The 14,702-nt window shown below is 40.4% G+C and overlaps 1 protein-coding gene across 15 annotated transcripts in view; it reads right to left on the bottom strand.

Moving 5' to 3' along the window:
* The window catches only part of ZMAT4 (zinc finger matrin-type 4), a 208,860-nt gene that overhangs the window by 41,403 nt on the left and 152,755 nt on the right, over positions 1-14,702 (bottom strand). For 11 of the 15 annotated variants that reach the window (XR_006277146.1, XM_043503115.1, XM_043503108.1 and 8 more), the window contains 3 exons: positions 14,456-14,612; positions 8,643-8,702; positions 1,890-2,117 (listed from right to left, as the gene is read on the bottom strand). Coding sequence is in view for 14 of the 15 variants with exons in the window: in XM_043503115.1 (XP_043359050.1) it covers positions 1,890-2,117; positions 8,643-8,702; positions 14,456-14,612 (445 nt within the window). In the remaining variant the exon portion in view is untranslated. The remainder of the gene's footprint in view (positions 1-1,889; positions 2,118-8,642; positions 8,703-14,455; positions 14,613-14,702) is intronic. The other 4 variants (XM_043503116.1, XM_043503118.1, XM_043503121.1 and 1 more) reach the window with 1 other exon arrangement.

Raw genomic sequence — 14,702 nt, 5'->3', positions numbered from 1 at the left:
AAATCCCTGCACTGCTTTGAAAAATCTCAACTAGTACCTCTTCCTTTGTCTATTTCAATTAATTATTCCTGTAGACACATATTGGGCCATATTACATGAAAATGAAACTTGTGCCTTAAAAGGAGCTCCATAGTTTTCCCTTTTTAGGCATTTTCACACTAATGATATAGTCTTCCCAGCATTTGATACTGGGCCACATCCTCCATTGGGGTAAGTTGGCACAGCTCTATTAAATGAAGCTCCACTGATTTACACCAACAGAGAATCTGAGTCAAACTCTCATACATATTTATGCAAAGTATTTATCAGGAACAGGACAGTGAAAGGAGGATCAGAGACACTTGTTGTCGTTCATAACCAATTATAGTTAAGCCCTGAGTGTGTCGCTACTAAGCAAGAATTTCCAGGTGAGGCTCAAACCTTTGATGCAAAGGTAAGTCTCAAGGTCAATGTTGAGAGCTAATAGCCTTACATGGGCTGCTGAGCAAGTCGCTTCCAGTTACCAAATGGGGACAGCCCTTTTGTCTTTTATTTAAAAGACAGGCCATTCCAACACTAAAGAATTTAGAGGTCAAGTCATTAAGATGTGTATTTCTGTAAGAGCTGAAGTGCTGATAACTCAGGCTGAGGCAGCCAGGAACATTTGCTCTCTAAGCAAACATCAGACATAAAACAGACAGGTTGTGACTTGTCTCCTTTGGTGCCCTGACATGGTCTGATGCTGTGCGTGCTGTTTAAGCAAGTGGAGCAGGGTCAAGGAAGGTCCGTTAGCTGATCATAGAGAGTTGCCTAGCATACCTTCTGCGAGAAGGCAAGAAACCTCCACAAAACAGTCACAACACATTGAATGTGATATGTGTTATGCTCATTTTACAAATGCCTCAATGGAGGCACAGGACGTCCTTTGCCCAAGGCCACACAGCAAGTCAGTGGCAGAAATGGGAATAGACCCCTGGAGTCCAACTCCCAGTCAAACTGTGCCAAGTACTAGACTATCGTTCTCTCTGTAACGTGGCTCCTAGAAGAGTGATCCTGTGTTTGCCAGGGAATCGCGACAAGCGCTAATCTCCAAGATCCTCCTCCTTTGGAAGAGGAACAAGATATGCTAAAGGACCAACTTCTGAATGATGCTGCTATGACTGCAGAGTGTTATCCCACAGAAAGGTATGCAGGTTGTCACCCTATTTGCCTTATCGATCACAAAAACAAGAACAAGGAAGGCTCCTTATAAACCTAAATGAAATAATGTATATACTTGTTACTATGTTTTTGAATATTGTCTCAGGGGTTGTGGTTTTAAAGGTGTAACTGAGCCTGGTGGAAGGCCTGAGTTAATGTTTAACAATTTTTAAAAATTAGTATTGATCTTACTGAAATGTGCTGATTTTAAAACACGTATTTACTTTGTTGTGTGCTATGCCTTAAGGCTCAGACCCTACATTAATAAACGATTTCAGAGTAGCAGCCGTGTTAGTCTGTGTCCGCAAAAAGAAAAGGAGTACTTGTGACACCTTAGAGGCTAACAAAGTTATTTGAGCATAAGCTTTTGTGAGCTACATCCCATTTCATCGGATGCATGCATGCATCTCACGAAAGCTTATGCTCAAATAAATTTGATAGTCTCTAAGGTGCCACAAGTACTTCTCGTTCTTTTTACATTAACAAACTATCCTAGAAAAAGGAACGTCATGAAGAGCTGCATATGAGCAGCATGAGCCAAACACTGCATCCTTTTCTTCTATAACCAGACAAGACTGGAATCTGCTAACTGCTAAGAGAAATGCCTAAGGTGAACAGAGAGACACTAGGCTGCAAACACATTACAACCTACAGAGAATGAATTTTCCTTCTCAAAGCACAGATTCTTCATGTTCAAGACAGGCTCTTACCTTTCAACTCTCCTAGATCCAAGGTCTTCCCTAGTTGTTCTAATAAATCAGCCCTGGCTGCGTTCTTTTTGTGCTTTTTGCCATCATAATGTTGTTGTGCCATCATGGGGTTATTGAACCAGGCTGCACAGAGCTGGCAGTACCTGTCTGAGTCTCTTCTTTGGTGAGGTGAAGACACCACAGGAGAACTATCCGCATGCGGCTGCTTTAGTGAACTCAGAGTGGTTTCTGTAAAAGAAAACAACCAGACATGGAGTCTTCCCAGCCCAGCCACTATTCATACCACACCAGAACCTTGAATAGACGGTTCATACATTTGACACAAAGAAGAATTAGCAGTGGTTAGCACCTTCCATTGCAAAGACTGCTGCTCTACATATTTTGAATGGTATGGCTTGGAAATCTACCATCTCCCTTAAAACAGAAATGTTAGTGCGTTTAGGTAGCATGAAACTATTCCTCAATTATTTGCATTACACCAGCTCAGGAAGCAAAGCTTCTTTTAGTTATAGTTACATGCTTTATTATTAATTAAACTTTACCTGTTAAAATTTTCTTGTTAAACCTGCTACTTATATATAAACATACTGGTGAAGAATAAATAAAAATAGTAATCAAAGAGCACAAACTTATGTATGGACATTACATGTATAAAACCAAACATTTCTCAGGGTAGGAAAACTGTTAGATTTATAATCATCTGAACATTCTTGTTTTCAGTTTGTTTGTTTTTAGAAAAGAATAGGGAAAAAACCAGAAGAATTTTAAAATGCCACAGATAAAGAGCATATTCAGTAGTCAATTACCTCGCTCAAATATCTTAATACACTATTAATAGGTGCCATCAACATGTAAACCTTCTGGTGTAGCCCCTCAGTCCTCCTCAAAGTCACCAGAAGGCTCTAGCAGTCTACTTTTTAAAAAGTGATCCTGATTCAAAAGAAAAATGGATCATTACTTATAATGCAAAACAAGAGCCGCATGTGTTTGCTGTGATCTCTCTGCTGAATATAGTACAGCTGATAAAAGAAAAATTAATTTATAATAAAAAGGTAAAAATTGTGATGCTATTGGAATACCAGAATACACACTTATTAGTACTTAATTGGCAAACCTAGCTCATTGGTTTTCCATTTTTAGATTTTAAATAAAATGTCTAATATCAAAATAATTACTTAAAACTATGCTTTCAGGAAAGATGCTTCTTGGGATAATAGCAGGAAAATTTGCACTCTAAAAATCAGTTTGAGATCTCTTCTGATCACAAGGTTTCACTGCTATTCTAGCTCAGCTCTAATGCGATTGCAGCTGGAGGGACTGACAAAGTAATGAAAGAACTTCATTATTTGATTCTGCAAAGTTCCTCAGTGGGCAAAATAACGATAGATTTAGACACATAATTATGACCTGAACCCTCTGTGATCTCCCCCATGGTTCAAGAGTGTTAATACAAGTTACAAATCTTCAGCTGACCAGTATATGAAAGGATCTCTATTAGCTTTCATTAAGGAAACTGTATCTTGCCTCTAATGTTACTTATGACCTTATCAATTTTCAGGGTTTTTGTAAGAGTCTATTGTTTTTTATTGGCAATGGCAAAGCTATTGGATTTTCATTGCCTGAATTACAGTTGGTTCTGAAACAAAGTTGTCCTACTTCCTAAGCCCTGATCGGGGACCCACTTAGGAAGAGAAAAATATCCTAGACTGTTACCTCATATGTGCTGGCAAGATTGATACACTACAGAGTATTAACAAAATGAGCTCCTTTGGGTATAATATAAAATTATTATATAATTGACTCTTCTGTGGAGACATTTATTCTCCTCTTTGTATTGGCTAATGGACTTTCCACTTACTCTGGTTGAATTTATTTCATTCCACAAAAGTGGCGGTGTTGTCTATTCACTGTATAGCTATTGGTTTCAGAGTAGTAGCCGTGTTAGTCTGTATCCGCAAAAAGAAAAGGAGTACTTGTGGCACCTTAGAGACTAACAAATTTGAGCATAAGCTTTCGTGAGCTACAGCTCACTTCATCGGCTGCTACATCAGAGCTGTAGCTCATGAAAGCTTATGCTCAAATAAATTTGTTAGTCTCTAAGGTGCCACAAGTACTCCTTTTCTTTTTGTATAGCTGTTGTTTCACTGGTATAGTTAGAAACAAAAAGAAGAGTAGTTCTGCTAAATAAGACTGTCTCCCGTTCTCACATCCATTGCTTGCCTTAGACTGTACGCCCTTTGGGGCGAAGTCCATGTGCTTGAAGATTGCCTAGCACAATGGAGCCCTAATCCTGACTGCAGCTTTTAGGTGCTTCTCCAGTACAAACAATAAATAGGAACACTAGCTACCCTTACTCACAAGCTAATGCAACTCACTGATTTTACTCTGTGCTGTTATTGTTCCTTCCCCACATTTTATCCATTCACACTGTCACTGCGTGAGGGACTGTGGTGCTGGGGGCTCAGAGAGGGACTTGGGACTGGCTAGGGTAAATCTACCCCAGCCCCACTCTGGGTGGATGGAGATTCCACCACCTCCCTAGGCAATTTATTCCAGTGCTTAACCACCCTGACAGTTAGGAAGTTTTTCCTCATGTCCAACCTAAACCTCCCTTGCTGCAATTTAAGCCCATTGCTTCTTGTCCTGTCCTCAGAGGTTAAGAACAATTCTTCTCCCTCCTCCTTTTAACAACCTTTTATGTACTTGAAAATGGTCCCCTCTCAGTCTTCTCTTCTCCAGACTAAACAAACCCAATTTTTTCCAATCTTCCCTCACAGGTCATGTTTTCTAGGCCTTTAATCATTTTTGTTGCTCTTCTCTGGACTTTTTCCAATTTGTCCACATCTTTCCTGAAATGTGGCACCAGAGCTGGACACAATAATCCAGTTGAGGCCTAATCAGCATGGAGTAGAGCAGAAGAATTACTTCCATGTATAGCCTTAATTAAGTGCTAAGTACACGCTGGCCCTGCTGCAGGGAAGCAGGTGCAGTTTGGAAAACCTGCTGCTCCCCATTCACTGGAACTCCTTCTTACTGCATTATGCAAAGTTCAGGTAAAAAGTACTCCCTGTACAAATTTCTGTCTACTTACTGTACTCACACACTATATATTCCACTAAAACCCTGATTATTCGTAGTTTGTCCCAGTCAAGGAGAATGGACTTAATGACACACAAGGCTAAGCCAAAAGCAGAAGCCCATTCAGTTTTACACCATTTTGATATTCGATGCTCTCCAGTGCAGAAGGTGGTATGTGCACATCTCAAAGATTCCAAGCTGTGTGGCTGTACACTGTGGTGTCTGGGTGATTATTCCAGTTCAGCCAAATCTTGGAGATGTGTTTCATGCTTTGTCCACTGTATCCCCATACACACACTGTATCGTGAAAGTTGTTAGTGATTGACTTTTTTTTTTTTTTTAAAAGAGGAGTGCAAGTCTAAAACCTGCAATTGCTTCACCCATGAGTCTATAGAGGATCATTCTTATAAGATGAAATCTTTCTATTCTTAACTTTATTTTTGACCGCTGGGATTATCCACAATAACTGTAGAAGCATTTGGGCATCTGGCACTTTATAATAAATAGTTATTACATGTCGAGATCCAGGAGTTAGAGTTATGAGGTATATTAGACATGCTCCTTGTCTAGGCCCCAGCTATAAAGTTAAATATGTCAGCTCCTTTGGCCAGCTTTGTCCTTGTTTATATGTTAGCTGCTGCCTTGAAGGGACTGGGGTGGCATAAGTTCACATAGCTGGTGGTGTCCTCAGGATTTATGTCTGCTCCACACTAAAGAATTATGACTGGAGCATACTATTCCCTTTGCTGCTGTGTTAGCTAAATGGGAGAGTGAACTCCAGATTGCATGTCAGAGCCTGTCTCACAAACTCTTCCTTCACTGATTTGCAGCGTATGCCATTCAAAACATAATTAATGGGGAGTAGGCATTAGTGGGACTCAAATTTAGGCCTTTGTCTTTCCCATTAAGTGATCTAGTAGTTAGGGATAAAGCAGCAATTACGCTCCCTCAAGCCACCAGGTATTCTGTGCTATCAAAGCCCATAATCTCCATGGTACTAAGAGTTTAGCGTGGAATGTTCTACTCGTTCCAAGAGCGGTTGGCTACATCAGATGTGGAAGGAAAAGATGTGAAGCCTAAAGGATTTCCCTCTGCATTTTTAATAGCTGCTTTGTTTCTGTGTGAAGGGAGCGTACTGAGCTACCAAACCAGAACTCCTCTCGCTTATTAGTGGTAGTGTTTTACCCTAGTCTGTGTTCACTTTGCATAGGTGTTCATGATTTCACTAGGTACATAGTGGTGAAGCATTAGTCCTCCTCTTAGTGATGCATTTGTAATGCAAAATCTATTTTTGTAGAGTTGCATCACTTAGACCTAGTTTACAACTACAGCTAGGCCTGAACTATTGCCATATTTAACCAACAATTAATGAAACACATCCCATATCTACTGGAACTCAGGATCTTCCTGAACAGAAATAAATGACAGCTGACTTCACTCCAAATGGGAATTTATCTTTTTAAACGTACAGTACCTTCTAGCCAGAAACAGGACAAAATGTCATTCCCTCAGTAGCAACATGAAAATAATTAACCCTAGCAAAAACTTCAGACTTTTAAAAAACCTGTTCTTCCTTCCTTTGACTCTGGTTCTACTGGTGCAACATGTTATGTAGCTTATAACAGTCTGTCTTGCATTGTTTTTTGGTATTGGAGGGGTGTGAGGCAACATTTACAGTTAAACACTTCAGCACACTGGTGATGGACAACTGTTTCACTTATTTCTTGTGTACAATGCTTTCTTATCATAGGACTACTTACAAAGGCACTGAACTCCTCACCCTATCCAAGAGGAGCTCAGGATAACAATACTAAGAAATTAACCACTCAGCTGCACAAAAGGGAATTATGGAAATATAGTTTCCCTCAGAAAAGAAGAAATTCCACAGATAAGGCTGACATTGAGAGCCTGTCTTCACTAATCGCTACAGTGCTGCCGTACCATGCCGACGGAAGAGTTTCTCCCATTAGCTTAGTCAATCCACCTCCCGCAGAGGCAGTAGCTATGTCAACGGGAGAAGTTCTCCCATCAACATAGTGCTATCTAAGCGGGGGGTTAGGTCGGTTATAACTACGTTGACCAGGGGTGTGGATTTTTCATATCCCTGACCAACGTAGTTATACTGCTATAGGTCTGTAGCGTAGGCTTGGCCTGACTGTCACAACCAAATTCTGAGGGTTATTTTATTCTATCACTTAACAGATTTGAGATTGAAAACCTGAATCAGGCACCAGTGGAGTGAAATGCCAAGGAAATTCTATTCACGGTGGTTCCTGATGGGAGCGGAGTGCAGATTACTGCATCTCTAAAAATATGGGTGCCTTTGACATTTTGCTGCGTAGTATCATTTCTTACCCAGAATGGCAATGCTAGGTTTTCTACTGCACATCAACTATCAGCTGTGGACCCACTGCTCCGGAGACATGGCACTTCCTCAAATGATGATTCATCATCAACTATCCTACTCTCCTGGTGCTGGTGTGCCATTTTCCACCTTCCTGAAATGGCATGTCCCAGCACTTGAATAAATGAGGGTATCAGCTATTATTTTACCCACAATTCTCTGTTTTATAATTTGCACTGATGACTGAATGCAAGTTGACAGAAGATGCTAGAAGTGACTAGAGAAATTCATCAGTAGTGTTGATGACATGAAGCCTCTGTGGGCACCAGCATAACAGCAAAAATGGGAAAGGATCAGGAATGGGAAAGGATCAGAAATATTTCACCACAGTGATGAGACAATCACTTTTTCCAGTAATAAAAAAGCTTATTGTCAAATCACTCCTCAATCTTCTAACTGCTCCAACTGGGAAATGATAAAAGATCAGCATTTTGTTAACTCCGAGGTGATAAAATTCAGAAATATAATATTTCTGAAATAAATTGAAAACTGACCCAAATTTTCTGTGATACTGAGTACACAGGAAAACCAGAAAATCAAGTAGCAGTTAGCTCTCACATCGGGGATACAATATGAGTTTGTGCAGAGACGCAGAGTACATTGAAATGTATCTGCATTATTCCCATGGTCAGAGAGGAAGACTGCTGTGTAATGAGTAATTGTTATTTAAAGCTATCAAGAAAAGCATCTAGATTATCAACAAAGAAGGATTATCCTGGTACTCCTATCTGGTAAAGCTGCTATGGCAGAGAATATTATACATGCAAGTGTGCTCACTGCTTGAATTATATAGGGCATACATTAGTCAAAACTGAGAATTTATGTAACCTCACACTGATTCAGAAGATCCTTACTAATTCAATAGAGAGCTCAAACAACAAGTGTGGATCTAGCATGAAAATCCGTGCAAAAGGACTAAACCCCTCTCAACTGTATTAAACAGCAGCAAAGAAAACAAGCTGGGCATTAACACTACCTCGCTTACAGGGAAAAGTACTCACACTCATATGTATGTCAGATTCATAGGGTCAAGATGGGCAAGTACTTGGATGGGAGAAATCCATGAGGGGAGGGGTGGGGGAGGGGAGGGAGGGCAAAAACAAAGACTAGAAGTGAGTGTTAGAATATAGTAGGTGCACTTTGCCCTCTGAGTCAGTACAGACCCAAAAGGTCAGGTGCTTCTGGAGGAGCTCTCTTTCAGAAAAGAAGTCAAACAGAGCTTCTGAACATTAAAGCTCCCAAGACAATTTCTGAAAGAGCAGGGGTATTACCTTTGGTGTTCCAGCCAATGTTCACATCGGGTGATGAGGAACGGAACTTTGGTAGCAGAGCTGGTAGAAAAAAATTCAGATTTTGGTGAAACGGTACACACTTTTTCAATTCTATTTTATTTTTTTTTATAAATTTCCGCTTTTTTCAACCAGCTCTAGAATTATCTCTTCGTAAATTTCCCCGAAGTTTCAGCTGCACACATTAGTGTTCATTTTTGCCTCTAAACTTTGTTGTTGTTACTGAATGATTTAAACAGCTGCTACCTTCAATCCAGAGGCGGCTCCACATCTGAAGTGACTTATGTATAGCCAGATGTAGTTTATAAATTCTTTCATCTCTCAAGCGTATCAACAATGCTAATTAAATTCTCATTATAGATATTTACATACTATGGTTCTATCAGTAGGACGAAAAGTAAGATTGCTTAATCTCAGCCCAAATGAAAAAATTTTGGGAAGTTTCATAATTTTTGGAGCATTTCTTAATGAGGGGACTATGAATAGTTTACCTGTTTGTGGAGATTTTGTATTTTTTTTGTCCTATAAATTAAAAAAGGCTTTCATGCTAAAAGTTTAGTCTTGCAGTACACCTGACTCCAACATGGACAAGTGCACACAATACATCTGCATGTTAAAACAAAGAATTAGAACATTATGAATAGATTCATTGATTTTAAGGCATTGTGATCATCTAATCTGACCTCCTGTATAACACAGACCAAAGAATTATATGCAGGTACTCCAGTACCGAACCCATTAACCTTTGTTTGAGTTCAGCATATCCACCAGACAGGCGTCCAGTTGTGATCTGAAGACACCAAGGGTTGGAGAATCCACCACCTCCCTTGGTATTTTGTTCCTATAGTACATTTGAACATACTGCTTTTAGTAGAGATGGCCCATATAGCAGCAGATATTATGGTGTACTCCAGGTCACTGCAAATGTTTTCATGTGTACATGCTGCACTGTGCATTGCCATCCCTTTAGTTCCTAATTTTGCAGACCAAAAGATTTCATCAATCTCATAGCTGGAGGGGAGAAGTTTAAACGAGACAGTCTCTTTTAACCCCTCCATTTATATGCCCTGTAAAGAACTTGCAATTTTTAAACTTGAGAGAGTTCTGTTCAGCACACTTTGATTTTCCATGTTTATATTCATTCTGGGATGAAAAGTCTGAGTCACAGTGGGATGATAGTGAAGGAGAAGCAACTGATGCATATAAACAAGTACGCTTACTGGTCTGAAGGGTGCTAATGTTGATGAATTTTGAAGGCTAAGCAGTTTTGGGCCTGGTTAATAGTTAGACGGGTGGCCAAAGGAGAATACTTGGTGTTTTAGACTTGCAAGAGCAATGCCTGTGCTCGCCAATCTCGGGTCAGGGTGGCTGAGTCCCTACAACGCCATCTGAAGTCAATGGGGCCTGCAGTATAACATTATACTTTGAAAGGGTTTCTATTTGATATTTTCTCCCAGGAATCAGTGACTGGGCTGTGCAGATATGTGCAGTTGTGGGGGTGGGGGACTTGGGTTTCATTCAATCACTCTCATCTTCTCTCTTTGGTGGAGAGTCTAATGCAGTGGCTCTCAACCCTTCCAGGCTACTGTACCCCTTTCAGGAATCTGATTTCAAGTTCCATCTCACTTAAAATACAAATCAGACACAAAAATACAGAAGTGCCAGAGCTCGCTATTACTAAAAACTTGCTTTCTTTCTCATTTTTACCATACAATTATAAAATACATCAATTTGAATATAAATATTGTACTTACATTTTAGTAAAAAGAAAAGGAGTACTTGTGGCACCTTAGAGACTAACAAATTTATTAGAGCATAAGCTTTTGTGAGCTACAGCTCACAAAGCTTTTGCTCTAATAAATTTGTTAGTCTCTAAGGTGCCACAAGTACTCCTTTTCTTTTTGCGAATACAGACTAACACGGCTGCTACTCTGAAACCTTACATTTTAGTGTGATACTTCAGCCTGTTTTTCACTTGTGAGCCTTTTCTGAAGCCCAAGCCCCAGGCAGCAAGGCTGAAGCATGCAACTTCATGGGGCCTACTGTGGCATGGGGCCCCGGGCGATTGCCCTGCTTGCCATCCCCAGTGACAGCCCTGCACTTGCAATTCCCCCTAAACCTGACCCGTGACCCACCTTGGGGCTGCAACCCCCAGGCTGAGAAACACTCATCTAGATGAGCTGTGTACCCCCAGAAGACCTCTGCATGCCCCCTGCGTAGACCCCTGGCTGAAAACCACTGGTCTAATGGACATATGCTCTGATTCAATCTGAAACCTGAGCTTTTTTGTTTAAAGAATGATCACTGCTTGAACTGTTACAAGCCAATGATTTACTTCTGAGTGGATTAAAATAATCCTAATATTAAATGCTCTTTTGCTCTCTATTTTCTTTCTCTCACAAAACACTTCAACTAAGATTCATCCCGAGATAGAATATATGGAAAAAGCCACTGGACCCTGGAGCGTCCTCCAAGGCTGAGAGACACTCCTAAGTATCACTGAATAAAAGGAACCTATCTAGAGAAAGGAGCAGAAAACAGGTTTCTGGAGCCAGTAATTCCACCATCAGAGTCAGAGGTAGCAGTTTCAATAGGAAGATTGAAATGCACGTAGGTTAAGTCTTCCTGCAACCACCTAAATCTTCCATAAAAATAGAGAAAAGTCTCTGGGGGGCTCTTCCTGGAGCTGTTATAAGAAAACTCCAGGGCCAAATCTCAGTTATGTATTTCTGCCCTAGAACTTGGGGCCACCCACCCCACAGAGCACACAGTTACCAGCAGATTTTTCTGTAAGCCTGCACTGAAATCACATTTGTTAATGCAATGTGAGTAATGCTTGGCAAATAGGCCTTAAGATGCTACTTCACACACAGCAACTGCCACACTCACAGCTGTCTATACGTGACTCCTAGGACTCTTTGAAAGCAGAATCTTTGAAGCAGCAGTCTGGAGTATGAGAGAGAGCCTCTGTTATGAGGAGCACAAAGGAGCTAGTCTCCATTCCAGCAGAGAAATCTCAAAAGAAACTGGTTCTGCAGGGAGCCCACATAAAAGCTGTATTTAAAGGGGAGTGCTTGAGAACTCCTGGAGAAGGATGACCACTGCTGATTAATATATTCCTAGTGCTTAGATTCATCAGATCAAGTATCAAGAAGACTTAAAGAATACTTGAGTTATTCTTTCCTAGTGATTACTACAACTGAAGAGCTCGTTACACAGAGAAATATGCAGCAAGGGGTGCGGGTGTAGTACAGACTCAGCTCACTTGATTCAGATTAACAAAATTAAATGAAAACACAGAGTGAAATCAGGGCTCTTTACAGTGCTGCTTGAGACAGTGTTGTGGGTAATGTTTTCTCTTTACATAGGAGAGGTGCAGCATGGACAATACCATTGCAAGTTTCCACTACACAATCTCTGACCCCATTCTGGTAAGGTAACGTCAGTCTCCATGTCTATTCAGTCCTTGACTAGTTAATTTATGGTGTGGGGGTTTCAGGTTTTTAATACGAACATATCGTTCATTAGGAACTGAAAAGACATCATGATTAGGCAGTTCGTGAGCTGAGACCATAGTCTATCATGCTGACCAATATTGTCACGTTGTTTCCTTCTTCTCCTCATCGATCTCCAGCTGTTGTTTCTTGTCTTATGTCTTATGCATCAGTTGGAAGTTCTTTGGGGCAAGGACTGTCTTTTTGTTCTGTGTTTGTACAGTGCCTAGCACAACGGGGACCTGATCCATGACAAGGACTCCTAGGTGCTAGTGTAATAAAAATAATTAACAACTAATTTCACATTGGCCAGAAAACAGCTTATGGATTTGAACAGTTGACCTACATGCAAAGCACTCTACATGGCTCAGAGAACAGATATTCATTCATTTATTTGAGGCTTGATCCAAAGCTCATTGAGCCCAATGGGCTTTGTATCCAGCCCTTCAGGCTTACATCCTGGAGAACAAACCTGTGGAAGCTTGGAAAGTTCAAATATTTTCCCTACGAAGGAGTTTGGTCTTTAAAAAGAAATTCATAGTCTAAAATATAAACAAAGGTATTCTTTCCACTGATGCCTTTCTTAGCGTTTCCCATAATCTGAGTCAAACTGCGATGCATGTCCTGAGGACAAAGGCTTGATACTGGCCTTCCAAGCAAGAAAGCAACTGTAAATCAAGTCATTATGCCATCTCATATCAATTCTCTTAGCATTGGTAAGGGGTTAGAAGTCATGGCACGCAAAGCTTGGGCAGAAATATAACAAGGTTGCAAATAACTTCCATGCCCAGTCTGAGTTCCCATATTCGGGTCCCAAACTACTCAGGGCAAAATTTTCAAAAGCACTTAAGTTACGTAGGAGCCTAAGTCCTACTGAAAAGGAATTGGACTTAGTCTCTGGAGCCACTTAGGTGCTTTTGAAATTTTTACCCATAGTGTCTTCTGACAGAAAGCTGCACCAGTTGGTCACCAAATGCCCACTGTATCTATTATATTTCTGTAATTTAATTGATGAAGATCTGTAATGACTGCCTTCAGGAAGATATTCTTTAGTTAAAACAATGAGTAAGCCATGGTTTAAAGTGATTCCCTGCTATTCCCCCCCAGGTAAAGGGAGTGACCATTCTTAAAAGACAAGTGCTATTTTATACTTCACTACCTACAGTCTGTAAAGCAAGAAAAACCTTATTTAATTATACCTAGGATTTACATCTGACGCATTAGATAGGGATATAAAATGCACAGCTAAATTTAAATTCCTTTCTAAAGGAACTGCTGCTGGTAGAAACAGTGAAATACATGACAGGTTTCAGAGTAGCAGCCATGTTAGTCTGTATTCGCAAAAAGAAAAGGAGTACTTGTGGCACCTTAGAGACTAAAAGTTATTTGAGAGTAAGCTTTCGTGAGCTACAGTTCACTTCATCGGATGCATCCGATGAAGTGGGCTGTAGCTCACGAAAGCTTACGCTCAAATAAATTTGTTAGTCTCTAAGGTGCCACAAGTACTCCTTTTCTTTTAGTGAAATACATTGCACCTATCTCTAGGATTACAGCCCAATGTTAATGCCCGTTTAGTATCCAGTATCTTCTGTCCAGATTGAATGGCAGTGGAAGTTCAGGTACACAGAATGTTAGAAGTCGAAAGGATTTTATGGATAGGCAAACAACAAGATGCTAAATTATCGGATTCCAACATTTGTCTTTTTTAAAATGTAAAAGTGAATGAGCCTGCATTATTGGAATCGCTGCAGAGAATGACATGAATACCATGTAGGCAAAAATCAAGAGGCCAGTGATCTAAAATGTTTTAAAGTCTAGATTTTCCTCTACAGTGAGAGCTGATTATATTCTGCCGTGTGCAGTAACTATAAGGGGTTAAACATATTAGCTGAGTTGACAAATAATTTCTGATAATAAAAGTGAATCTTATCATTGGTTATACATGCCTGGAGGAGACATTGTCTTCCAATGTGCAGACGATTTTCAGAAACATGGAAGCAGAGATAACATTCTAATATAAGGGCCAACGGTGCCTGATAAACTAATAATCTATGTGAACCAGACAGGCAATAATGGCATCAGCAGGTTTTTTTAAAAAGGTTATTATGACAGCAAGAAAAACGAATAGCTGCTTCTGCTGATCTTTATTCGTTAGCTATCCCTTTACGTTCTCAATTGGCAGAGTCATTCGGGCTCCAGTGCACCCCAATCCTGCTTTGGTGCAGTGAATAGTCATAAATCTGAATGGACAGAAGGTTCTGCTTTCTAATGTCTCCTCATATTCATGGTCTCTGGACCTACCTGTGGCCTTTAGTGCTGGCTGTTCACCTAGCAACAGTTTTAACCTTTTGGCGTGGATTTTGCCTTGGTAATGTGATTCAGCCACCACTGCCGAGGTGAAGGACATGTTACAGAGCGTGCAGCATTTGTTCTTGTCCACTGAGTCAGCATCACTCCCCTGGATGGAGACAAAAGAAAGATGTCAAGTAAAACTGGACAGATCTTTGTAGAGAAAGGGAAGAGCGAAATCCAGTTTCTGTGATGTCAC

This window comes from Dermochelys coriacea, chromosome 26 (genome assembly GCF_009764565.3).
Source record: "Dermochelys coriacea isolate rDerCor1 chromosome 26, rDerCor1.pri.v4, whole genome shotgun sequence".
NCBI classification, from domain to species: domain Eukaryota; kingdom Metazoa; phylum Chordata; order Testudines; family Dermochelyidae; genus Dermochelys; species Dermochelys coriacea.
This window is presented reverse-complemented; position numbering and strand designations above follow the sequence as displayed.